At 39.2% G+C, this 25,619-nt stretch overlaps 1 protein-coding gene across 1 annotated transcript in view; it reads right to left on the bottom strand.

The window, feature by feature from the left end:
* The window catches only part of SCIN (scinderin), a 72,515-nt gene extending 49,089 nt beyond the window's left edge, over positions 1 to 23,426 (bottom strand). Inside the window, exons 1-3 of the mRNA XM_028526175.2 lie at positions 23,093 to 23,426; positions 14,496 to 14,650; positions 11,528 to 11,689 (exon numbers count right to left, since the gene is read on the bottom strand). Of these exons, the coding sequence (XP_028381976.1) occupies positions 11,528 to 11,689; positions 14,496 to 14,650; positions 23,093 to 23,291 (516 nt within the window). The 5' untranslated portion in view covers positions 23,292 to 23,426. The remainder of the gene's footprint in view (positions 1 to 11,527; positions 11,690 to 14,495; positions 14,651 to 23,092) is intronic.
* Positions 23,427 to 25,619: the final 2,193 nt, after the last annotated feature.

The following is a 25,619-nucleotide window of genomic DNA, read 5'->3' on the forward strand; positions in this document are numbered from 1 at the left end:
TGTTTTATTTGTTCATTTATTTTGATTTTTATATTCCACATACAAATGAAATCATATTATGGTATTTGTCTTTCTCTGTCTGATTTATTTCACTTAGTATAATACCTCTAGGTCTATCCATGCTGTTGAAAATGGTATGATTTCATTATGTTTATGGCTGAGTAGTATTCCATTGTGTGTATGTATATATACCATATATATATGGACCTATGGATATAGGCAAGGACCTATATATACCATATATATATATATCCATAGGTCCATATGTATGGTATATATATATATATATATATATATATATATATGGTATATGTATATACCACTTCTTCTTTATCCAATCATCTATTGGTGGGTACTTAGTTGCTTCCATATCTCAGCTATTATAAATAATGCTGCAATGAACATAGAGATGCATATATCTTTTTGAATTAGTGTTCTGGATTTCTTCAGATAAATAGCCAAAAGCAAGATTGCTGGGTCACAAAACAGTTCCATTTTTAATTTTTTTAGGACTATTCATACTGTTTTCCATAGTGGCTGAACAGTTTGCAATCTCACGAACAGTGCACAAATGTTCCCTTTTCTCCACAGCCTCACTAACACTTATTACTTGTTGATTTATTGATGAGAGACATCCTGATAGGTGTGAGGTAATAGCTCATTGTGGTTTTAGTTTGCATTTCTCTGATGATTAGTGACATTGGACATCTTTTCATCTGTCTATTGGCCATCTGTATGTCCTCTTTAGAGAAATGTCTATTCAAGTCCTCTGCCCATTTTTAAATTAGATTGTTGGGCTTTTTTAGAATTAAGTTGTAGGAGTTTTTTTTTTTTATAAATTTTGGATGTTAAACCCTTATTGGTTGTATCATTGGCGGATATCTGCTCTCATTCAGTAGAGTGTCTTTTTGTTTTGTTGATGGTTTCCTTTTCTGTGCAAAACCTTTTTATTATAGTATGATGTAATTCAATTTGTTTATTTTTCATTTGTTTCCCATGCCCAATGAGATACATCCAAAAATATCAGTAAGAGCAATGTCAAAGAGTTTACTGTCTATGTTTTCTTCTAGGGATTTTGTTTTGGATCTTACATTTAAGTTGTTAATCCCTTTTCAGTTTATTTTTGTATATGATGAAATGGTCTAGTTTCATCTTTTTTGCATATATCTTTCCAGTTTCCCAACACCATTTATTGAACAGACTGTCTTTGTCCCATTGTATAGTGTTGCCCCCTTTGTCACAGATTAATTGACTATATAATCATTGGTTTATTTCTGGGCTCTCTATTCTGTTCCATTGATTTATGTGTCTGTTTTTATGCAAGTACCATGCTGTTATGATTACTATAGCCTTGTAGTATAGTTTGATAGCAGGTAGTATGATACTTCCAACTTTGTTCTTTCTTGTCAAGATTGCTGAGGCTATTCGAGGTCTTAATGGTTCCATGTTTATTTTTGAATTATTGTTCTAGTTCTATGAAAAATGCCATTGGTATTCTGATAGGAATTACATTGAATCTGTACAGATTGCTTTAGGTAGTATTGTCATTTTAACAATGTTAATTCTTCCTATCCATGAGCATGGTATATGCTTCCATTTATTTGTATCTTCTTTAATTTCTTTAATGTCATAATTTTTTCAACGTAGAGGTCTTTTAACTTCTTGGTTAAATTTATTTGTAGCTATTTTTAAAGGCAATTGTAAATGGGAACTGTTTTCTTAATTTCTCCTATTCATTTATTATTGTTGTATAAAATGGAGCCAATTTCTGAACATTTATTTTGTATCTTGCTACTTTACTGAATTCATTTATCAGTTCTAACAGTATTTTGGTGGAATCTTTAGGATTCTCTCTGTATAGTATCATGTCATCCACAAATAATGGCAGTTTTACTTCTTTCTTTCTTTTTGTGTGATTGCTGTGACTAGGAAGGAAGGTGATTTTTGAAAATCCAGACACCTGAGCCCTACCCTTAGGTAATCTCAGGTATGTTTCTTGAATGATCCTCAGGTGTTTCTAGCATTCACCCAGGGCTGAGATCCGCTGCTGATAGCGCTCAGCACCCTGCACCTGGTACAAATTACAGGGCACCTGTAACATCTAATTATCTAATGCAGCTGAGCAAGCTACTCTCCTGGGTACATCTAGGCTCTGATTCCTCTCTTAGCTCATTCCATGTGATTTTGCAAATGATTCCTTTCTCAGCTGTCCTGAGGAAACTTCTAAAATTTATATTATAGTGACATTTAGTAGGTAGATCAGAAGTTAGCTCTCTAGATTGCTCAGACTTGTCAGCAACTTTCATTACTGACTTGCTCTGTATTTATACAATCATCTAACAGGTTTTTGTTCTTCCAACCTTAGTTGTCTAATGACCTCTCATCTACTTCAAAGAGATCATATAAAAATTTACAAAATTTTATTAGCATCTGTAAAGCATTATGGAAGCTTGATAAATGTGTTTAAAAATGAATTACAATGATGATGATAATTTTACAAACATAATTATTATTTACTGTAGAGTTTGTAATATTGTATGGATCACAAAATAGTTTCTATAATATTTCTTTGGGATGGGAATTGTTATGTACAATATCAATTCACATATTAATTTAATTATAGTGAATATTCCTCACCATTGCTTAGAGAACATAATTCTTACCTTTAAAATAGCAAAAACATATCTAAGAAATAATAAAACTTTTCAGAGCAAAGTTTTCCCTTTAACTCAAAGATGACCAGATCACTGGAGAAAGTGTTATGAAAACTTTCCTACTGAGCACAAAAAATGAATGCTTTGTGTTACGCTTGCTCTTATTATTTTAACCTGATTCTGTGCTATCATTTCCATAAAAGTGACATCTTATTTACTGGACTTAATTTTCAATGGTTAATTCAGACAAGGAAATTCAGTAAAATACGGATTCTAATTATAAACTGCTAAAAGCCAAAGCTGTTGAAAGTCGTATTGATTAAAACACCTTTTCATTCAATGCTAATGAATTTTTATGCAAATATAGTTCATTCAATTATAGCAGCAGCACCTTTAAATGTGCTGTAAAATCTTAAACAGAATTTTAGCAACTCACTAAATTTGAGCAATTTATATTCCACTGTGTGTGAATAATGTGTAGGGCATTTCATTCTAACAGAGCTCTGCTGTGCTGAAATACATGTGTGTAGTACTATTAATAGACTGTATTGCTCAGTTCTTACTCTATTTAGCGGGAGGTGGTTAAGACTATTTCACCACTCTGCACAAGGAGACTTTGTATTTAACTGGCACCATGCTTGAAAAATTCTTTGCTGCAATTCAGTCTAATCTGTTTCGTAGAGGGAGTGGGTTGCAAAAAAAAAGATATTCTTCATGGAGCTAAGACATATCTGAATTGATGAGACAGGTGGAGCTGTATTATTACAAAAAAGTTTTAATTATAATTTAAATTGTTTCATTTATAATACTTCATGGGGGCTTAGTAGAAATGCCGTTCATAAACCTGATGTAAGGGCACCAGACATGGAAACCTGTAATGCAAACAAGGCCTCAGAGGCAACTACTTCCCCTCAGTGATCCTGAAAACTTCAACAACTCGACACTAAACGCTATATTTCTTTGGAGAAGGGCCATAAAAACTCCCTCTAAGTATGGAAGCGTCCATTCAGTTCAGAATGAAGTCCACTTAAATTCTGGCAGATATTGGATGATGTACGTCTACCCCACAAACACTGTCCAGTAGAAGTTTGTTGGACTGTAGTTAACTTGTGATACACAAGCTCTTAGAGAAAGCAAAAATGCTCTGGAAAATTAGAAAAGGAAGAAATAAGGAGTAAAGAAAATCTGTTGCTGGTAATTAATTTGGTCCACTAGAACAAGACATACAAGCAAGTGAGTAATATTTATAGAACAACCATACTGAGGGCAAACTAGAGTTTTCTCCAATTTCCTGTAAACTGTGTAGTCAGGGTTAACTAGTAAAACATCAAAGTGCAGCCAAACCTCATTTGGGGGCAGGAAATAAGAGCAGAAATAAAACAATGGTCAGTGATGCTCTTGAAGGGAAGCAAGACTTCAGAAACTGAATTTAAAGGGACACCCCAAACAGCCAATGTGATGTTGACTTGTTACATGTGCAAAGAATTCATCATAGACGAGCCATCCTTCTGTCCTTTCTAAGTTACTTATCCTAAAGACATCCAACATTTTATAAAAGGAAAAGGGGGGACCATACCTTGTTTCTATTGACTCTATTTTTTTTGCTGTGTTCACTTTTTCTTTAGATCTAGTTAACCAACTATGGAAATTGATTTAGATATGAATGAATTTCTAGCCTCTAGGCTAGAAGTTTTCTAAACATAGCTTAAAAATAATAACCTGTGCAATATCTTTAGTAATCTACATTTTTTAATTTCAAAACTATAAAACATGATATTTTTGTTTTTTGAATAAACAAACTAATTTATATTCTATTCTACTGTTGTTGAATGCCAAGCCAACTCAATATCCTCCAATGGCATATATGTGTTTTGTTGTTTTTAAATATCTCTGACTGAAGGATGGAAGACGAATGGAGTGAGTGTGCAGGGCCACTGCCAGCTTGGGAACCAGAAAGGAAGCAGCTGTATGTGAACTAGGGCAGAGCAGTGGTGATGGCAAGAAAGAATCGAAGGATATTTCGTAGGCTAAAGCCTACCGGACTGACCAGCAATGCCCTTTGGGTGTGTACTGGAGGAACGGAAAAGGGGGAATGACTTGGACAATATCAGTTTAGCTGCTGGGAGTCATGCCACTTACTGGGGCCAGGAGACAATTTCGGAGGCTTCTTTTTGTAGTGACTGTGAGAGCAGATGAAATGACGTTCTCTCTACAAGTCAAAGTGTTTGGCACACCGAAGTTTTATCATCACAGTTAAACAAAAACCAATTCTGCCAGCCACATAAGTTGTTGAAGTAACTATTTTTAACCGACTCAGTGGTTCTTCAAGCATATAATCTCTGAAGGTTCCAGGACCTTTAGACACTCCCATATTGAAGTGTTTCTCACATTCGCTATACCTTATAACAACCTGGGGTGGGGCTTTAAAAGTTCTTACACAAAAGTCCCATCCCAACGGTTTAAAATCAGAATCCTAAAGATCAAATCACAAGCATCTGTATTTAAAAAACTTCCAAATGATTCTGATGTGAAATACTGATTTGTGCAGGTGACTGTGGCTCTCACCACTGACCGCACCCAGGGGTCAAAGGCTATCTGGTTTTCACCCTTAGATTCCATGCACCCAACACATACTGAGCACACAATAAATACCATTCATTCCCACTTTCACTGAAGGTAAATTTTTAGAGATTTAAGATTAGGTTTATCTTCCCTATTATCTTTCCTTGTTACCTCATGGCTCTCCCCTCAAAAATCTAGTGGAATGTGCTACTTTGGGGTAAGGACAAATTTATCTAGAAACAAAGACTTTGCTCAGTTTTTAGTTTTAAAATAAACATTTTTAACTCATAACAGAGATAAAAGTCTGAACTCTAATATTGTTTTAATTTACAAGAGTCTTGATTTTGTTAAAGTTTTTGAGAGCAGAGAAAGAATTCAGTCTAGAAAGCTGGTTTTGCATATCAAGAACCAGTCTTGGCCTTAGGGGCAGAGTGTATGGCAGGAACCATGGAGTAGGTGACAGTGTGAAATGGTGTAAGACTAGTTTGTCAGGCCCAATAAAAGAATGGCAAGAGATTATAGGAGAACCAGGAAATTTGATCAGGTGCAATGGCTCTTTGAAAAGAGCTCAGTACACTTTCCCTTCAACATATTTGTCATACATTCATTCATGATCCTGAGCATTAGGGCGGAAATGACTGGGAGCCATGTCTAGGCAGTCGGAGCAATGCGGCTACAGCGTCCCTACCACTTCAGTGTGGCATGGGAAAATCAAAGCAGAGTTCCTGAGCGGGGAGTGGGGGGAGAAGGGGAGGGGGATAGCTGACAGAACCAGAAAGGGTCTGGCAGTAGATATGGAGGCAGATCAGAAGACCAGAGTAAAGCTATGGGTATTTCCCAACAAATGTGTTGGGACAGAGGCCAAAGCCCGAAGCTCAGAAATAATAAAATGGCTATGCCTCAGTAAAAGTTAGCGAGGAGTGAGGACTAAAGACTGCAAACCAGACTCACACTTCTATTCTCAGCTGACCCCCATGCCCAGGTCGTAATAGCACACATGCATTCCAACCAGAGGGATCGAAAAGGCAATGGGTGGGGTAAGTTTGAATGGCTTTAATGGTAAACAAACTTCACCTTGATGAGGCAAGATTATTATATTGTAAACCCTGCTGTGGAATTAGAAGCTTGATAATAAAGTCAGGTTGAGTTATAGATGAAAAAAAATAAACCTATGCCTTTATGCCCAGGACTGCATGAGACTGTATGCTTTATGTTAAACAGCTGTGCATCTGTTGGAACATTTGTTGAGTGATATTAAGTTCTGGGCCATATACCAGGAACAAAGTGAGTAAGTGAGGTAAGTGAATGGGCAGGTGATGTGAAAAGTGCTAGAGGCGAGTCTCTGCATGGTGATAGGAAAGTTAAGATGTGGCGTGCCTAACTCTAGAGAGTGTGACATGGCACAGAGGAAGGAGAAGAGGAGGAGGCCAGGGAACACATTGTAAAGAAAGCAATATCTGAGTTGAAAATTTAAGGATGAGATGATATAGGATGCTTGCTGGAGAGAGGAGATGTGAATGGGGGGAGTATTCTAGGCAAAGAAGCAATATGCACAAAAGCAGAAGCATGACAACTTGAGGGGAAATGCCATGCGCAGGGTATCATGGTGGTGAAAAGGACAGGATGGACTCGAGGGATGCTTAGGAAATAGAATAAGCTGGGCACAGTGACTGACTGCACATGGCAGTGACAGATTGGGCACAGTGACTGACTGCACGTGCAGCATTTGGGAGAAGTTGTCACGATGACTCCTGGATTAGCAGTTTCAGAGCCTGAATGAGTGGGGGCACTGTTCACAGGAAAGAGACAATAAGGAGAAGTCATTTGGGAATGAGAGGGTGAAGCTGATGAGTTCCATTTTTAGACTTGTCGAGTTTGAGGTTCCCATGGTGCACACAAGCTAAAGTATCTGGGGGGCAGTCAGAAGTGCTGGCGTAGAGCTTAGGGGAGAGGTCCTCACCAGACTATATAATTTGACATTTACCAGTGGGAGAGTAGTTGAAACTTTGGGGGAAGATGAGTTTGCTCAGGAAGAATGTATAAATAACAGACAATGATCCAAGTGGAATCCTGGAAAAAAAACACAAACAGAAAAAAAATTGGGGGGGGCAGACCATGTTCAGAAGAGTGAGAAAGAGTGGCTTGAAAGGGAGGGGAGCCTGGGAGCTAGGGAAGCAGTGAGGCTGACAGAGAAGGGAGTAATCAAGTGCGTCAGTGGCAGCACAGGGGACAAATGGATAATGATCAGAATGTCGACTGGATTTATCCGAAGGCAATACGCCTGCAGGAAGAACCGTTTCAAAGAAACAGTGGGAGTGAGTCAGAAAACGTGGGCTGAAGACTGACGGGGAAATGAGGAAGTGCAGACTGCCTTCCCAGGCAGCAGGACTGAACAACGAGAGGGGCTGACAGATTATAAATAGCAAGTGGAGTAGGACACAGCCGCATAACTGACCAAACAAGTTGACAAGGAAACAGAACACGCAGAATTCGCCGCTCTGTGAAATCCAATTCTCCACTGCTGGCTGACTCGGGCATCGATTTCCAAAGGAGCTAACTGCAGATGCCAAACTTTGAGAATATGGGCTTTTTCCCATTATCTTTCAGTTACATTCTGTAGTTATGGATGTTTTGTTGCAACATATTTACATGTGATTTTATTAGTTAATGTCTACAAATACCTCATATACTTAAAAATAGTGGGGAAATACTGGTGTATAAATTCACCAGCACCCTCAAGCCTATGGTTCAAAAGCATTTTCCAAAGATTTAGTATACTCCAAATTGCCGACATCTAACCATGTTTCATATTATTTTCTGAAAACATACTAAATATAAGATAATTCATCCAAATTATCCTGTAAAATGTTGACAATGTTCAAAGTGATTAAACAGATAATTTTATAACCTCATGCTTTAGGTTGAGGAGGTTATTACATTGCCATGTACTGGGGGTGTTTAATAGTCTCAATTCCTATCATGGTAAATGTTTTTAAGGTATATTGCATGTCAAATTAATAATAGCGATTATTTATCAAAAAAGTTGACTTCTCTCAAACATAATCAAGATTCGGGACTTATGTTAAATCAGTAACCTTAGTGTTGGCCAGTTGGCTTTAGCTGGGAGACAGCTTCAGATGTCCAACCTGCCTTTTTCACACCTGGGTAATCAAGCAAACACGAAGAGAACTGCACTGATTTCCTCTCGTGCTGCCTAATGCCAAAAGTGGTCACGAAATAATTAACTCAGATTAAAATATTATGTTAGAGAAAATGTTGGTTCCATACCGTCTTGGCTTATTCTGACACACCCAAAAACTAAAGTCACCAAGGAAACGCCAAGATCTTATCATGAATTAGTAACTTGGCAATATACCAACTGGTTAAAGATTAGTTAACATAGAGACAGATCATGTGGTATTTGTTCCAATGTACTTAGTAATCCAGTGCTTGATTCCCACTAGGGTATCCCTTTGGGGTGCAGGAAACTTTCACGACAGAAGAGTTCATCAAACTATGGTTTCTCTGCAACAAAATCATTCCAAATGCCTCTGACCAGGCATGAGGGCAGGTGACAACTTGAAAGTTCTTAAGTATAATTAACTATATAAAATAAGGATAATTTACTTTTTAATTTTTTTAATTGTTCTTCAAGTACAGTTGGCTCTATTAGGATGATTTACTATTAAACAGATGAAGGTCTTTGAACCTTATAATAGAGACTTTATCCCTTTTTTATGAGCCTGGATTTGTGGGTCATACACCCATTGGCCAGCCTTACCTATGGGAAGAGAACATACATTTCTAGAATCTACCACCCCACCCAAACATAAGCCCATTGTGGAAACTATTAATACTTGTTCAACAAACTAAATGATTTCATTAATAGTACTACCTGCAGTGAATTCTAAGCCGGACTAGACATACTCAATTCTAATTCAGCAGACTCTGAAACTGTTACAAGATATTTTAGAGAGCCATACCATCTGATACACTACCAAGTTCACTTAGTGTCATAAAAAGGATGTGAACTAGAAGCAGAAAAACCCAGATCTTATCCCAGGTCACCGCTCAACCTGTACCAATGCAAGAGACTTGCTCACACATTCTAAGGCTTTGTCCCTCTTGTGAAGCTGGGATAACTGCCATTTCCAGATGTGACTGTGTGTCAGATGAGACTGAATCATAGCCAACTAAGGCTTAAAATGCCATTAGACACCAGAGTCAAGATGAAAAAAAAATAAGGAAGTTAAAGCTCGAAGAGCTTAAAGCCTTGCTCAAGATCAAAGAGTAGACAGCTGAAGAATTCAACATTATTCTTGATAAGAATTCTTGATAAAAGAATTTTATCAAGAATATGATAAAATGTTGAATTCATTTGTTGAATTCAACATTATTCTTGATAAAAGGATTGTTGCATTTATAGAGCAAGTACATTACCTACAATATGTGGGCTTTTTTTAGAAAAGAAGTAATATTTTTAAGTGGTGGCAGTGATCAATTACATTGTCAGTGTGAAGTCTCTCTCATTCAGGGGCCCTAGAGATCATTTAATGAAATACCCAAATTTTATGGGTGAGAACCTGAAACTACTAAAGTTGAATGAAAAATGAGGTCCCTTGCTTCCATGAAAAATACTATCTTATATGTAAAAGTACTTTAAAAATGGAACAAAAGGCTCTAAAATGTAAGTGGTTGAGATGCAAGTTAAGACAGATAACTAATGATTGTGCACAGGCTTTGAGAGAAAGTGTGTCACTATTATGGGAACTGTGTGGCCTGATGACACGTGTGGTCAGCTAGCTGTTTAAGTTGTGATTTTGGTTGCAGGGGACTGGAGGCATAAAACAGTATTTGTTTTCTGCCTTGATCTGAGGGGTCAGTAGTTAACCTGGTTAAGGGAATGGGTTAGCATTTAAAGTGGAAAAGGACATTTTCATGAACCTGAGACGCAGGGCAAGAGTACTGCCCTTTGGGTACAGATGTCTAAGTGTGACACTGTGAGTATATTATGATCTCAGCTATGCGGACAAGCTAGTGTGATCCCAGACAGCTGAATTATAGATCAGTGGTAGTAAAAGAATAGGTGTATCCTAATTTAGAGAATGCAGTTTATAGCTTGGGGTCATTTTCCAAACCATTTATAACCCAAGCACATTTCATCTCTGTGCTGTTGCTAAATTAATAATGCTTAAACAGAATTTTGTGTAGCTTCATTTTCAAAATCCTTAGTGTCCCTTCTCTATGTAAATGGAATAAACTCTTTTCACCCCTGTCTGATGCTTTCTCCCAAAATGCTGCCCAAGAAGACACAATAAGACAAAATGTCCTGATGGGAATCAGCACATTAGACCTAGGGTCAAATCCTGGCTTCACTGTTTACTGACAGCACAGCCTTGATCAAGTTCCACCACCAGTCCAAGCCTCCTGCGAACTGAACACAGGGCAGATGAAGTCTCTGTCCAGTGCTCAGCCCCGACAGGTTAGGGATGATGATGTGAATGCAGATGTATGAGGTGTGATGAGAATGACAATCATGAGGAAAAGGAGAAGGCCATTGTACACCAGCTCCGTGCTTTTCTACCTTCTCTGCCTTTGCACATGGGTTTTCAGTGATAAGAAATGCCCTTTCATTCTACTTTTAAAACCTTACAAAGGTATAAAGACACAACTTACATTCTACCTATCAGAGTCTAGCACAAGACCTCAGAATAATACTTCTTAGTCAAAATAATAATAATTTATAAGTATACCTCTTTTCTTGGAAGAAGATACACCCTTGCCTATCCCATTAAGATGATAACTGATATTATCCCAAATTAAAAAGTACTAAGTAGTATGGTGCACTGTGTGTGAATCTGTAAGGGAAATTGCCCAAAATTCTTCAGGCAGACTGCTTAGGTTCATATTATGTGCATTTAAAATTATAGAACCTTCGCTCTCTGGGCCAATCAATTTTTCCTTCAAGCAATGTTTTCCCACACACAATTAGAGACAAAAATAATTAGAGGAAGCTCTGTTCAAAGAGAAAGGGAAATACAAGAAAAAAATATTCAATTTCTGTTCTATGGTAGGAAGAACTAAATCACTACGCCATTCTCTACCCATCAAAGAAAATAAAAACTTTGAAGTCCCACTTCATGTCATTTAAATACTAGCCAATTGCTCATATGATATGATTGCATCTCTGGGAAACATGACCTCTTTTCAGTGTGTAGGAAAAGTGATTACCTCCCTTGACACGAACTTCAAATTTGATCTGAAGACAAATTACTTTTCTTTTGATGTCTGCACGGGCATATAACACTTACAGTGCCAAGGTCAATGATGAAGCAGTCCCCCTTGTTGAAACTGTGCCAGCTCAGAGGAACTTCCGTGGCCCTGACCACTCTCCGACCCTTCACGTGCAGCAGCCTCCGGGCAGTCAGGTCGTTGGTGATAACGTGATTGAGTCCAGATGCCACCCCTCCAGCCTGATCATGGGAGGGGACGGAAAACAAAACAAAACCGATGAGGCGTCTCACCAGAAACGGCCACGTATAAAACCACAGGTGTTTTTACCCAAATGGCCTGTCAAGCCAAGAAACAACAGCCACCTCAGTGCATATGAAAAATTAAATAGGAAGAAGAGAATTCCTTGGCAAATCAATAGGTTTTTCAAAAAACAAATATAGGCTCTTTGTCCTTCCTATTCCAGCATTCAGTTCAATAATTGCAAACATTTACTGAGAACTTTCAGTGACTAAAACCTGCTCCACAACAAAAAGAAGCTGTAGCTCTTGCCCTTTCAAAACGAATTATTCTCAAGTCATGGAGTGAGAGGTAGACAAGGATTTCAAGGATAAAGGCCACAGGAGGTGGGAGGAGAGTCAGAGGTAACAAGCACAGATGAGGAGCACCCAGAGCAGGAGGCACCCCAGAGTGTCACTGTCACAGCGTTAGGGCACAGAAGGGGGATTACGTGCTGCCCGGGTACGGGCTACTCGTACTTACGGTCCTTGTTTTTACATTTTAAAGAGTCACCTGTCTTATTCACCTATTTTTGGGTAAAAAGAGTTTACTAAATATGCCAGATGCAAGGTATTTATAGTCTGCATGAGAAGAGATGAAGAATCTTGGTTGCACATCCCTAACCCAAAACAAAACAAAATAAAATACAACCACAGTGAATTAAGAAATGCTGAAAAAATATTAACTGCATCAAGTACATCTTGTACTGTCTGAAATCAGCTTTCATCTTTTCACTTTTCCCTAACTGTTAGAAACAGTTAACTTTATTTTCACAATTAATTATGAGGTAATGTACATAATAAAGATTCAGTATAAACAAATATCTGTCATTCATTGATCAAAGGTCTCCTATGATCGATCGTATGGTACAAAAATTTGCTCACGTCACTGATGATAAGATAGTGAACTAATTTTGTTTCTGCTGATAAATGTGAGCTCCATTTGCAAATATCCTCTTTCTTAAAAAGGCTGATTTGTAATGGTTGATAATTAGAAAGTAATTATCCAATAACTATAAAATTACTCTTATCATATCTTGCAAAAAGCCAGAAGGATTACTAATAACATAATTTCCTATCTACTGTGTATGTACTGTATAGGTATTTTATTATTTAATTCACCCTTAATCCTTGCAACACTTGTATGAGGAAGCTGTTGTTATACCCATTGCACACTGGAGAAAACTGAGCACAGAAAGCTTACATACTTGCCGTGAGGCAACCAGTAATATGTGGAAGAAAGGGGTTCGTAACCATTCTGATGACACAGCACATGCTTCTAGTAACTCTAAGACCCAGCTTTTTCAAAATGTTGGGTTCACTGACATACAGGAGGTTTCAGGATCATGTGCCATAAACTGTAGGAATTCATGTGAATTAAATAAAAGGAGAGGTAATAGTTTTATATTTAGATTGGCTGGTACCCTAGAGTGGAAAAATTATTCCAAGAGATGAGAACGTGTGTTTTGTCCTCATCTCAATGGCATCACAAAATATTCAACTAAGTCTCTAATCAGGTGAGAGGAAAAATAAACCCTGACATTGTAGTAGGCGAATTTAGTATATATTCAGAATTCTAGTTTAGCTCTGAGGTCTTAGGTTTTCACTAGGCTAATACACTGGAGGGGAGTAGCAGGCTCTGCAGAATACCTACTGGAGCATGTTTGACTTTGAAAAGCATTGTTTTTAAAACATTAGTCTGGGGAGGGTATTCCTCAGACTTTATCTGAACTCTCCAGGGGCAGGGGGGTGGTGAAGGATGGCCATCTGCAAAGGTCACTGGGAGATTCTCCCCCAAAAGCTATCTTTTACTGAAAATTGCCTTACAAGGACAGAACTACTTAACACTTTGTGTTTTTCTTTCGTTTTCAAAAATAAAGCCAATACACATAAACTTTGCACACATGCCAGTGTATGTGCATTTGAATTTATGAGGCTGAACCACACATGTTCAACTACATGGTTTCATTTGTATCATTTCCAAGATCAAACCACACTATATGGAAAAGATATGTATAGTTCTCTGTATTAATGGAAGTTATAATTGTTATAAATGCTGTATTAAGATATTCCAGAATAACTGAGATTCTCACATAATGGGTTATTTGCAGCAAATTCAGAGATTCTTCAGAATATCAAAACCAAAAACTGCTAATACCCTATTTACCAATATTTAATTATTGAATAAGTAACTTTACTTCAATAATTCCTTGTGACAGCATAACTGAAAGATCTTAACTTTATCAAAAGTCAACTCATTAAGCGTAATCAAATCAGAATAGTTCATATGTTGCCCTATACATTCCACAAAAATTTACTGAGCACTATGTGTCCAGCAGGTACTGGCCACATATCAGTGAACAAAACAGGTTAAAACAAAAATAAAACAGAAAATTCTGCCCTTGCCTTGGCCAGTGGGGCTCAGTTGGTTGGGTGTCATCCTGCAAACTGAAAGGTCACAGGTTCAATTCCCTGTCAGGGCACACACCTATGTTTTGGGTTCAGTCCCCTGCTAGGGTGCATACAAAAGGCAAGCGATCTATATTTCTCTCTCACAATGATGTTTTTCTCCTTCTCTCTCTCCCTTCCTTCTCCTCTAAAATAGATAAATAAATAAATCAATAAGCACATCCTTGGGTGAGGATAAAAAAATAAAAAATAATAAAATTATTCAAAAAACATGCACTTTTACTGTAATGAAGACATGAGGTGTGGATGGATAGAAAGAGAAAGGGGGTCATAACAGAAGCTGTACGAGAGAGCTGCCTACCTTGTATTTCAAACCACCTTTGAAATAGCCAACGAAATCAGTAGACTCGTATCCCTGAAGTTCTCTGTTCTGCACTGGTTTGCCACCCAAGTAGTCATCCATCTGCACTGTAAAGATGGCGGCTGCGGTGCTCTCATCCTGAGAACACTCCCTTCCTGAAACAGCCAATGGAAGAGCCTCACTTGTCAAGCAAGGAAAAGGACTACGGCAGAAATCCTGATATAAAACAAACTCAGAAACATTTTTTGAATTATATATCCATAAAACAAATCGTCTTCAACAGAACAATCTTTTAGTAGAAGTGGTATAATATAAATTATGTTGCTAACAACTAAAATAATTGTTGCGTTCCTGCTTTCCAATTCTTTTGAAAATTAAAAAACAAAACACCATTGTCTGAATATGCTCAGGTAGATATAACAATATATTCTAGTAGAATTCAGATTCATTCAGTCAATAACATCAAGCTATGAAATCATTTTGCAATTGTTTTAGCCTTAATTTTTTTTTAAATTTTTATGCTATTACAGTTGCCCCAATTTTTCTCCCTTTGCCCCCCTCCCTCCAGCATCCCCCTTCTCACAGTCAATCCCCACACCCTTGTTCATGTCCATGGGTGATGCATATATACATAGGCTCTTTGTCTAGTCCCTTCACCTTCTTTGAACCAGTCCCAACCTACCCCCCTCCCTTCTTACACTTGTCAGTTGGTTCCTTGTTACTGTGCCTCTGATTCTATTTTGCTCATGAGTTTATTTTGTTCCTTTGATTCCAGTTATGTGAGATCATATGGTATTTGTCTTTCATTGTTTGGCTTATTTCACTTAGGACAATAAAACTGTTTTAGCCTTTATTAGCATAAATTTTTAGGCACCCAATGTCAATATATTAGTATTTGTAAGGAATGTGCACGATAGGCCATAGCTAAACATCTTAAGAAAGTGATTGTTAGAATAGGCAATGAACATAACTTGACCTTACCCTTATTGAGTCCCATTGTCCCAACTGCACTATCTTAATGGTGTAATATTCTCTGAAGGAAAAGGGAGAGGAAAGGAACTAGCATGCTCATACTTACTGGATGTTAGTGCATGTATTACTATCCCAGGAACATAGTGCATGACACATTTAATTTTTAAAATGGTAATACAGATCTCATCCAGACAACCTCACTGAGGTAGAAACCCCAATTCTTAAGAATCAGCATCTTCAGTGTACAAGAAACTCAGAGCCAGAATAGTCCTGAAGGGAACTCAGGTTTTATAAAAGATACTTCAAAACCCTTACTACATCTGAGCTGTGTGAGAGTCATAAATGATTGTAAAAATAGTAATAGCTAACATTTATACATTTCTAATATCTTGGCTATAGGCCAGGTATTGTGTTAGTGTTTTGCATGGATGATCTCACTGAATCTTTAAGCAACCCCATGCAGCAGAAACTACACTCTACCATGTTACAACAGTAGAACTGGAGGCTCACAGCTGCCAAGTACCTTTCCTGAGACCACACAGTTGACCCATAGGTCAACTGGGTAAAATACTACCCAGAACTAGTTATCTGTAACTCTGAGGCACAAGCTCTTAGAAATTACAATATTAGATGATTTTTATGTATACTCAGACTTTCATTAGCAGTAAGATTTTATGGTAACAGGGGTATGCTCTTTTCCTTCATGAATAGTTGATACATAAAAGTTAGAAGCTGTAACAATACTATATGAGCTCTGTCCAGAAAAAGACAAGCCATTGTTAATACAGCTAAAATAACTTGCATGACATCGCTGTAACCTGGCTGCCAAGGAGAGTGGACTGAAATATGCATGTGTGAACAAGAGCTTCCCTGTACTAAGTCAGTGGGGGAAATAGAGGCAGTTGAGTGAGCATGTGTACTGTGTGACCATCGTGTTCAAAATGACTGAACAAGTAGATCAATGAATCTGCATCAAATTTTGCATTAAGCATGAACATTCCTCCAAGGAAACTATTCAGATGATTCAGAAGGCTGCAGCTATGGGCAAGTGGTGACTGGCAACTTTATCACTATAACGTGCCCACTCATGCATCATGTCTTGTGCAGAATTTTTTGGCAAAACATCAAATCACCCAGGTGACTCAGCCCTCATACAGCCCAGATTTGGCACCTTGCAACTTATGGCTTTTCCCATAACTAAAATCACCTTTGAAAGGAAGAGATTTTAGACCCTGGATGAGATTCAGGAAAAAAGTACAATGGGGCTGATGGCAATTGGGAGAACTGTGTGAGGTCCCCAGGTGCCTACTTTGAAGGAAGACTGAGGCATTATTGTCCTATGTACAATGTTTCTTATATCTTGCATTTTCTTCTTCTTATAAAATAAATGTCTCTCTTTTTCATATTTCATGGCTGGATATTTTCTGGATAGGCCTTGTGGGTCACCCGAAACCCAGGTTGCGAATATTCACCAAAGCTAAAGGGAGGAAATCAGTCGGCCAAATTGAAGAAAGAATTTGATTTCTTTACAATTCTTATTACTCTCAAAGGGACCTGTATAGCAAATATCTTCTTAGTAAAAAATTTAGTAGCTAGAAGAACATGTGACTTGATATATTTTGTGAACTTGTTGTGGTCAAAGGAAATTGTGTAACATACTTTGAAAAACACACATGCAGTTTGCGGTCCAGAAGGACTCCGGTGTCATTCTTACCTGCGTTCCCATCCATAAATGAGGATAGTGATAAAGGCATAGATGTAGATTTCTACAGTGATTCTTTAAAAAGAAAACTTAAATCAAAATTAATACCAAGCCATTAAGGATGATGTGTTTGACATAAATATTCTTACTTGAGTACAAGTTGAACCCCAAGTCTCTTTAGGAAGGTGTAAAGGGACATATAATTAATGAATGGACTGGAAGTAAGTTAATTAAATTATACTATCACTTGTTGATATTTATGTACTGTGCTAGGCCACGAAATGTCAGTATGAATAAGCCAGAGCCCTTGCTCTAAAGAGGTTGAAAGTTACTAATGAAGCTAACAGCCGTCTTTGATTGTGAAAACCAAAATCAAATTCAATTGTATCATGATGAAATCCTAGCAAATAGTAACTTATGAACTTCATTTATTTTCCCTATACTAATTTTACTGATGTTATGTTGTTTTGTGTTATTTTACATTATATTATTGTATATGCATCAAAGAAGAAAAGTCTTGCCAAATTAAGAATACAGGGGAACATTCTCAGCTTGATAAATTCTCTCTTTTTTTTAGACTAACACAATGCTTCACAGTGAATGATTGAATGCTTTCCCCTAAGACTGGGAACAAGGCAAGTCTGCCTACACTCGTTGATCTTACTCAACATTATGCAAGAAGTTCTACCCACTGCAATAAGGTAGAAAGAGAAAAGCACACAGACTAGAGAAAAGAAATAAATGTTTTTATTTACAAATGAGAGGATCACCTACATAGAAAAATTTTAAGAAATCTACAAAATAAATAAATAAAAAACCCTCCCGAATAAGTGCATTCAGCAAGATGGCATAATAAAAATTAATTGATAACAAAAGGCAGCTGCTTTTTTGTATAGAAACAACAGACATGAAAAAATAGAAATGAAAGGCACCACACCATTTACAATCACTCCAAAAAACTCAAGTATATATTTAACAAAGCCGGTACATGATCTATGTGCTAAAAATTACAAAATGGTGATAAAAAGAATCGAGGGCCATAATAAATAAAAAGGCATAGTGTCAGTCCTGGCTGGTGTAGCTCAGTGGATTGCGCGGGCTGCAAACCAAAAGTGTTGCAGGTTCGATTCCCAGTCAGGGCACATGCCTGGGTTGCAGGCCATGGCCCCCAGCAACCGCACATTGATGTTTCTCTCTCTCTCTTTCTCTCTCCCTTCCCTCTCTAAAAATAAATAAATAAAATCTTAAGGAAAAAAAGACATAGGGTCATGGACTGTAAGACTCAATATAATAAAGATGTCAGTTTTCCCCAAATTGATCTGTAGGTGTAATGCTATTCCTGGCAAAATCACAGCAAGTCTTATTATAGATCAAATGAGTTTATTATAAAACTTAAAAAAGGTATAGGTCCTAGAATAGCTACAACAATCTTGACAAAGAAAACTAAGCCAGGAAAAATAACTCTATCTGGTATTAATGTCCACTATACAGCCATAGTAATTAAGAGAGTGTAGTATTGGTGCAAAGATAGACACACAGATCAGTCGATTGGGTTTCCCTCAGTGGTAACACGCTGTAAAACTATGGTGCGGGGCCCTCCGCACCTTTCAGTCGTGAAAGGGCTCTGTGGCCTAGCACCCAGTTCCTGCCACCCGAGATCATGCCGAGGCCCCTGAGCAGTTGCTGCCGAGGTTTCCAGCAGCCCACAAGCAAGACCGTGCGTGGTAGCCATCCCTCCTGAGACTCACTTGTGCCACCCGCGACAACCACCAGCATCGCCTGGATTCCACTTCCAGTGACAGCTCCAGCGGAAGTGTGGAGTACCAGGAAGAAGCCATCCTCCGCCACCCAGTACCCCCAAGGCCATTCCTAGTCACTGGTGGATGAGCTTTTTATTTTTTCCCCCCAGAAGTCCACTCTCCTGTTCAAGGCCCCAACGTTGGAGTCCCAGAGCACTCGGAATCTCCCCAGGCCTCCAGCGGCATGGTCCCCTGTGACCTGGCTCGGGCAGCCTCGAGGAAAAAGGCTGGTGGCCCGCCCAGCAAAGCCAACACTCCTCCCCCATCCTGAGTGACCACCACCAGCTACCCAACTTCCAGAGGCGCTAGGCTCTTTTGAGCCCCTCCCCTCACCTCTCTTCCCCTCCTCGCCCACCCCATAGACTAGAGAAGCTGCAGCAAGCAGAAGCAGTTGGGTTCTTTTATACCAAAACAGCAAAATACAGAAAAGGAAGTTGGAAAAACCCTGCTCTTTATTACCCAAGACACACTCAAACCTTCCTGACGTCCCATAGGACAAGTAGCCAGAAAAAAAGCCTATAGTATAGTTTAGTATATCACATTATACTAATGTGTAAGTATACAAGTATAGTACAGCACCAAACACCACTATCAGGATTTGACAGTGATACAAGGCACTTATCCTTTTGATATTTCTCCAGTTTTACCTGTACTCATCTGTGTGTTTGTACATTTAATTTTACTGTATATAATTTTATCATATGTGTATAGCCACCATCACAGTCAAAATTCTGTATAATCCTATCACCAAAAAATCTCTTATATTGCCCTTTTATACTACACCCACCTCCCTCCTTCATTACCCTGGCCCCACCCCATCCCTACCCTCTGATAACAAACCGAAAATTTTGTCATTTCAAAAATGGTACACAAATAAAATCATACAATATGGAACATTTTGGCATTAGGTTTTTTTCTTACTCAGCATAATTGCCCAAGCATTTATGTGAGTTGCTGAATAAAAAGTTTGTTCCTTTTTATTGCTGAGTAGTATTCCTTGTTATTGATGTGCCACAATTTGTTTAACCACTCACCTATTGAAGGATCTTGGAGTGGATTCAAGTTTTGATCTATTCAAATAAAGCTGCTATAGATACTCATGTATAGGTTTTCACATGAATATAAATTTTCATTTCTTTGAAATAAATGTCCACAAAGGCAATTGCTGGATCATATGGTAAATGCATGTTTAGTTTTGCAAGAAACTGCCAAATCCTCTTCCATAATACTCTACTCATACCCCTCATTTTATACCCTCCCTCCAAGAAATAGAGAAAAATCCAGTTTCTCAGCATCCTCACCAGCCCTTGTATAGGTTCTTTGCATTGTAGGTTGCATAGTGTAATCCAGTTCTTTGGATTCCCAGTGCCTTGCACAGAGCACAGCACTGACTAGTTTTACCGTAAACATTTGTCTCAAATATATTTATGTAAAGTTGAAAACTGGCAAGGAGAAATGCTGAGGGTGGGAGTGTATCACGTAAATCCAGGATGTGACAGGCAGTAGCTTTATGATCTAGCCCTGCTCACACACAGAATGGCGTCGTAAGTAACCAGAAGCAGAAGGTGGATGCATTTAAACCACAAAGCTGGAATGTTTAGGAAGGACCAATGCAACACTCTCAGTCTCATGCAACAAACTCTTACTTTGTAAATAGAAACAATAAAATGAAATAATCTGAGACATGCAAGGGTACTCTAGAAAGACACTGAGGGGAAGACCCGGAGAGATGACTCACTGTTCTCCTATTGTAGGTCCCACTCCTTCCTTTTCCCCTTTCCCTCTGCCTTGGTCTATTGTTTGTTTCTACCCCGTGCACCCTTTTCATCCCGGTCTGACTTGACCTTCACTCTCTTCCATCTTGTCCCGGCCCATTTCCTATGTCAAACTTTCTTTTTCCTTAAACTTTTGCCTCTTCCTTTTGGAACTTTCACTCAACCTGTCTTATTAAATAAAACTCATGGATTCATCCAAATTTAGATTTAGAGTGAAGGATTCTGGATGCAATTCTGCTTGCTTCAGGAAACAGAAGTAGGAGGAGCTGCTGAACAATTTTATCTGAGCGCCTGCTGGCTCTTTTACTGTAAACTTTTCCATGTTCCCCATGATCTTCTCTTGACACAAGATCCCTCCCAATGACCCTCATTTTCCTCCTTCCTCTCAGGCTTCTCTACTGCCCCCATCCACAGACTCGGAGTGTCTCTTTCACAGTGCCCATGACATTTTACCTGTCTTAGATCATGTTTTGACTTATTGTCCCTCTGTGATTATAAATTTTCAGGGATGTTTCCTAAATAATTCATGTGCAAAGATGCCTTATACAATGCTGGGCACACTAATTACTGAAGAAATTAACTTGTTAATTAACACATCATTAATTTCAGTTTTAGCAGATCTTAAAGATCATAAGATGTTTCTGCCCAAAGCATTTTCTATTATATTTTTTGAACTTGGTGAGCACTAAATGAGTAATTAAGAGTCAATAATTAATAATGACTCTGTGTAAACCTTAGAAAACTTAGTACTCAAAGACCTTATCTGGATAAGAAAGAACCTATAGAATAAAAAAAAAAACTGTATTCAAAGCCCTCTTGCAATCTTCTGACAAAGTCAAACTCAACTATTGTCCACAGCAAAATATGAAGTTCTTCCACATTTCAATTCACCAAAATAGCAAGTGCAGCATTTCAGACACTTGTATTCATTCCAAATGCAAGTTCTAGATAGGAAGACCAAGGTGAGGCCATTATTATTCTATCTGATATCACTCAGTTATGAACATGGTTCTATATTAGAGTTTCAGTGTTTGAGGGGGTTGGTACAAAATAGTAAGATTACAGTGGGAACCCAAAGTGAGCTTCAGCATCTTCAAGCAAGCACAAAACTTTAATGTTGAATGCTGTAATAAAAATAGTCCTTTCCCCCTCTATATCTTTGTCATTTGGGTATCTGGCTCCAGGTATTGACTAACACTGAGAACATTGCTTCTTAATGTTTTCTACCATTTTTTCCTTAAAATCTTCAAGTGTTAGGAAGTAAAAGTAATGGCTTTTAATGACTTTCAAGGTCTTCAAAAGTGTATGTATGTGTGGTTTTCCCATAAACTCAGTAATGAAATGAAAAACAAGAAACACAAGTCCAAGGGAGGCAAGCTAATTTTAAAAGTCAGTGAAGCTCAGATAATCGGCACGTTGTTAGATGGGGTGTGCCCACTGGCCCAGGATCTCACCGGGAGAGGCTGGACATTCAGGATGTTTACGAGTAAAAGTAGAAGGTGGAAAAAGTAGAACACACAAGGCCCAGTGTCCTGAGAGTCTGGCATGAGTGCAGCCCAAAATAATTACAGCTGAAGGGGCAGGTTTGTTCCAGAGTGTCCTTGTTCAAACAGATAAATACTAAGTTTAAAAGTGATAATAAAAGCAGCTCATTTGAATACATAAATAGGCCATATAAAGCTATTTATTTATATTGACAATATCTGTATTATCTGTCTCCTGCTTGTATGCAAGGTGGCCAGCATCTTAATAAACAGGGGCGTTAGCCACACCTGCAAGCCACGTGGTGCAGGTGGGATTCTGACTTAAAACAGCCATTAATCGACGCAATTAATACAGAAATACAAGCTGGTACGCAACAGGAGGCAGGGGAGGGGGGCGAGGATTAGTTAACAAACAACAAAACTTCTCGCCAGCTGCAGCAGACGCCCACAAACTTGACTTCTCCTTCCTGACAGGGAAGCCAGGACTGAACTTGTCCGCAGGTGAGCGGGACTTGGCCAGCGCCTCTGTGCGCGGAACAGCGGCCCTGGCAGGGAGTGTGGTTGAAGCTGGAAGGCGAAAGAGGGAGGAACCAGCTAGAGGAACCGGTCCCAAAACCCAGGAGAGGAACTCGGCAAAGTTCAAAGCCAGTGGGATAAAACTGCTCCCGACTTCGCAGCGCCCGGCGTCTGGCTGGGAGAAAGTGGTCAGCCCCAAAGGCGCGGCCCTGCGGGGCACAAGCGGCGCGAGGTCCCCAGGACAGCCCCGTCTGCGCCCTCATTCCCCCGCCCTGGGAAATCTCAGCTCCCAGTGGACTCGCCCCTCCCGAACCTGGGCGCGTCCAGGTTCGGTGCCCGCAGCCCTTACCTAGCCAGAAGTGCAGACGGTAGGTGAAGCCCCGACACGCCTTGGTGGTGTGCAGCACCAGGTAGGCATCCCCGACGTAGAAGTCGCCGTAAGCGCTTGGGGGCACAGGCACCAGCTCCATCTTCTCGATCCTCCAAACCTGCAGACCCGCCTTCTTGCCCGCCCGGGCGAACTCCCGGTGGTACAGCTCCTGGGCCATGACTCTGGCACGCGATGCTCCGGTGAGGAGGCACAGGACCTTGTTGACCTTGGCGTCGGACTGAACCGAGAGCTGCCAGATGGACCCTCTTCGCCTGGACTTTATAGGGTTCGCCCGGCGGGGAGGCGGGGCCCCGAAAAGGGAGTGGCTAGGTGCCGAGGCAAGAGTTGCAGGCTAGGAGCGGATTCCCTCCTGGGCAGAGACTGCTACTGAACTCCCACGCCCTTCCCTGGGGGAGGAGGAAATCGGAATCTTGGTCTTGAGACCCGGAGGGAATTTACAGAAACTCTTGGAAATGCCTCCTCCAAGTTAGGATGTTTCCCCTGGCAACAGACGGAGGAGATGAACAATTATACCTGGAGGGTGCATCGTTTTTGAAAAAAAAATTGGCTATCCGGGTAAAATATCACCCAAATCATCAATGTCATTTCATTGGTCACTCTTTCCATTCATGATGGCTGAAGGTGCTCTGTCTTGGCCTTCTCAGTTCGAATATGCCTTGAAAAACAGCACGTCAGGTTTCTCGGGAAGGATGAAAACCTGCAAAGTTGGAGGTCTTACCCCGGGGACACAGCTGTGTAGTCCCCGGGGAGTCAGGACCTGTGGTTAAGCTCTTAGCTAGCCCCTGCCTCCGCTGGCCAAGTAAGTTGCTGGAAACAACAGCAGCCCTCCTCCTGGGGTGTTCTGAAGCTAGGCTGGTCGTGGCTGGGGTATTTTGCCCATACTGCCTTGTGAGTTACCTGTTACCTGGCTGCAAAGTGCTAATTTTCTCATCATTTTCCCCACAGATTTTACTTTTCCAGCACTGTAAAATACAGATGGAGTGTTTACTCTATATGTTGTATTTATTTAAGCAAAGCTGAAATGGGAAAGGAGTTTGCTGTTACTTGCCGTTGTTAAAAAAGCAAATAGTTCACCATGTAAAGAGTAAGAAAGATGACTTTTATGCATGCACATTTCCTGTCATTGATTCCCAAATACTAGAGTTCTGGCAAGTTATTAATATTGTATAACTCACTTATTTCCTTAATTAGTTTTTAATAGGTATTACATGACCACAGTAAAAAAAAATCAAAAGTACAAGATGTGCAATAAAATTTATCTCCATTTCACCTGCGACTTAAATCTGAAATTTTCCTGTTTGTTTTGTGTGTGTGTGTGTGTGTGTGTGTGTGTTATCTGTTATGGATTGAGATCCTAGTTGATAAATATCACTGGCTACATTCTCTACCCACCGCCTCCCCCCACCAGACGCCAGACAATAAAAGGCAGGTGTGTAAGGCTCCTTTTACAGATAAGGAAACTGAGGCTTTGGGACTTGTCAGAGGTCACCCAAAGAGGAATTCAAGCTCATTGTGTCTAATGCAAAAGCACATGCTGTGTGCAAAAACTTATTTTTTCAATCCAAATTATTTGGCCAAGATTTTTTTACTTAAGTATACATAATATTTTCATTTACTTCCAGCTTGTTCCTAGAGAGGCTTCTGATCCAGTGAGTTAAAAGGAGCACCAAGAAGTTTAGTTGTAACTTTGTCACTGAGTCATTGTATGTCTTGGTTTCCTTATCTGTACAGTGGAAATCATGTTTTCTCTTGCTTTCTCTAGGGAAAAAGATATTTATTTTTATTTCAGTGAAGAAACAAAAATAAAAGGAAATAATTTCCTTTTGGTGAAGAAATAAAAAGAAAACTTTGGAATAGGTAAGTGAAATTCCCTCTCACTTAGGCCAGGTCTGAGGCACATGCCTGGGATGCACATGAAAAAGCTTAGTAATCAAGATCAATACTATTTTTGAGGCAATATCTTAAAAAAAAAAACAAAATTAATGTGAACAATTATGATAAAGGCAGAATTGCTAACAGTACTGCACAGGACCATGTTGGAGGCTGAGGTCTTAAAGGAAATACCAATCTTTATTTAAACTTTTGATATTTGGTTTATCACTTTTGGCATTAATTTTGATATTTCAAAACATATTACATTAAAATGGTATCAATCTTGATTACTGATTTTTTTTCGCCAACCCCTTAAATTTTGTGCCTGAGTTAAGAGCTCACTAGCATCATGTTAGCTCTGACCTGGCTAAGCCACCTCTGGACTCAACTTTTAACTTTCTGCTAGACATAGCTACCTAATTGATGCTGCCAAGGTCAAGTTCAGCATGCTCAAACAAGCTCTTTGTTCCTTCCAAATATGTTTCTCCTACTCTTCCTAATTTCATTAATAGCATGATTTCATTTTGACTCAGTGCTCTCATTTTATCTTCGCATTCATTCAACTAGGGTGTCCAGAATATTTCTCAAATACATCTCAGCTGCCCACTCTCTT

This window comes from Phyllostomus discolor, chromosome 10 (assembly GCF_004126475.2).
Source record: "Phyllostomus discolor isolate MPI-MPIP mPhyDis1 chromosome 10, mPhyDis1.pri.v3, whole genome shotgun sequence".
NCBI classification, from domain to species: domain Eukaryota; kingdom Metazoa; phylum Chordata; class Mammalia; order Chiroptera; family Phyllostomidae; genus Phyllostomus; species Phyllostomus discolor.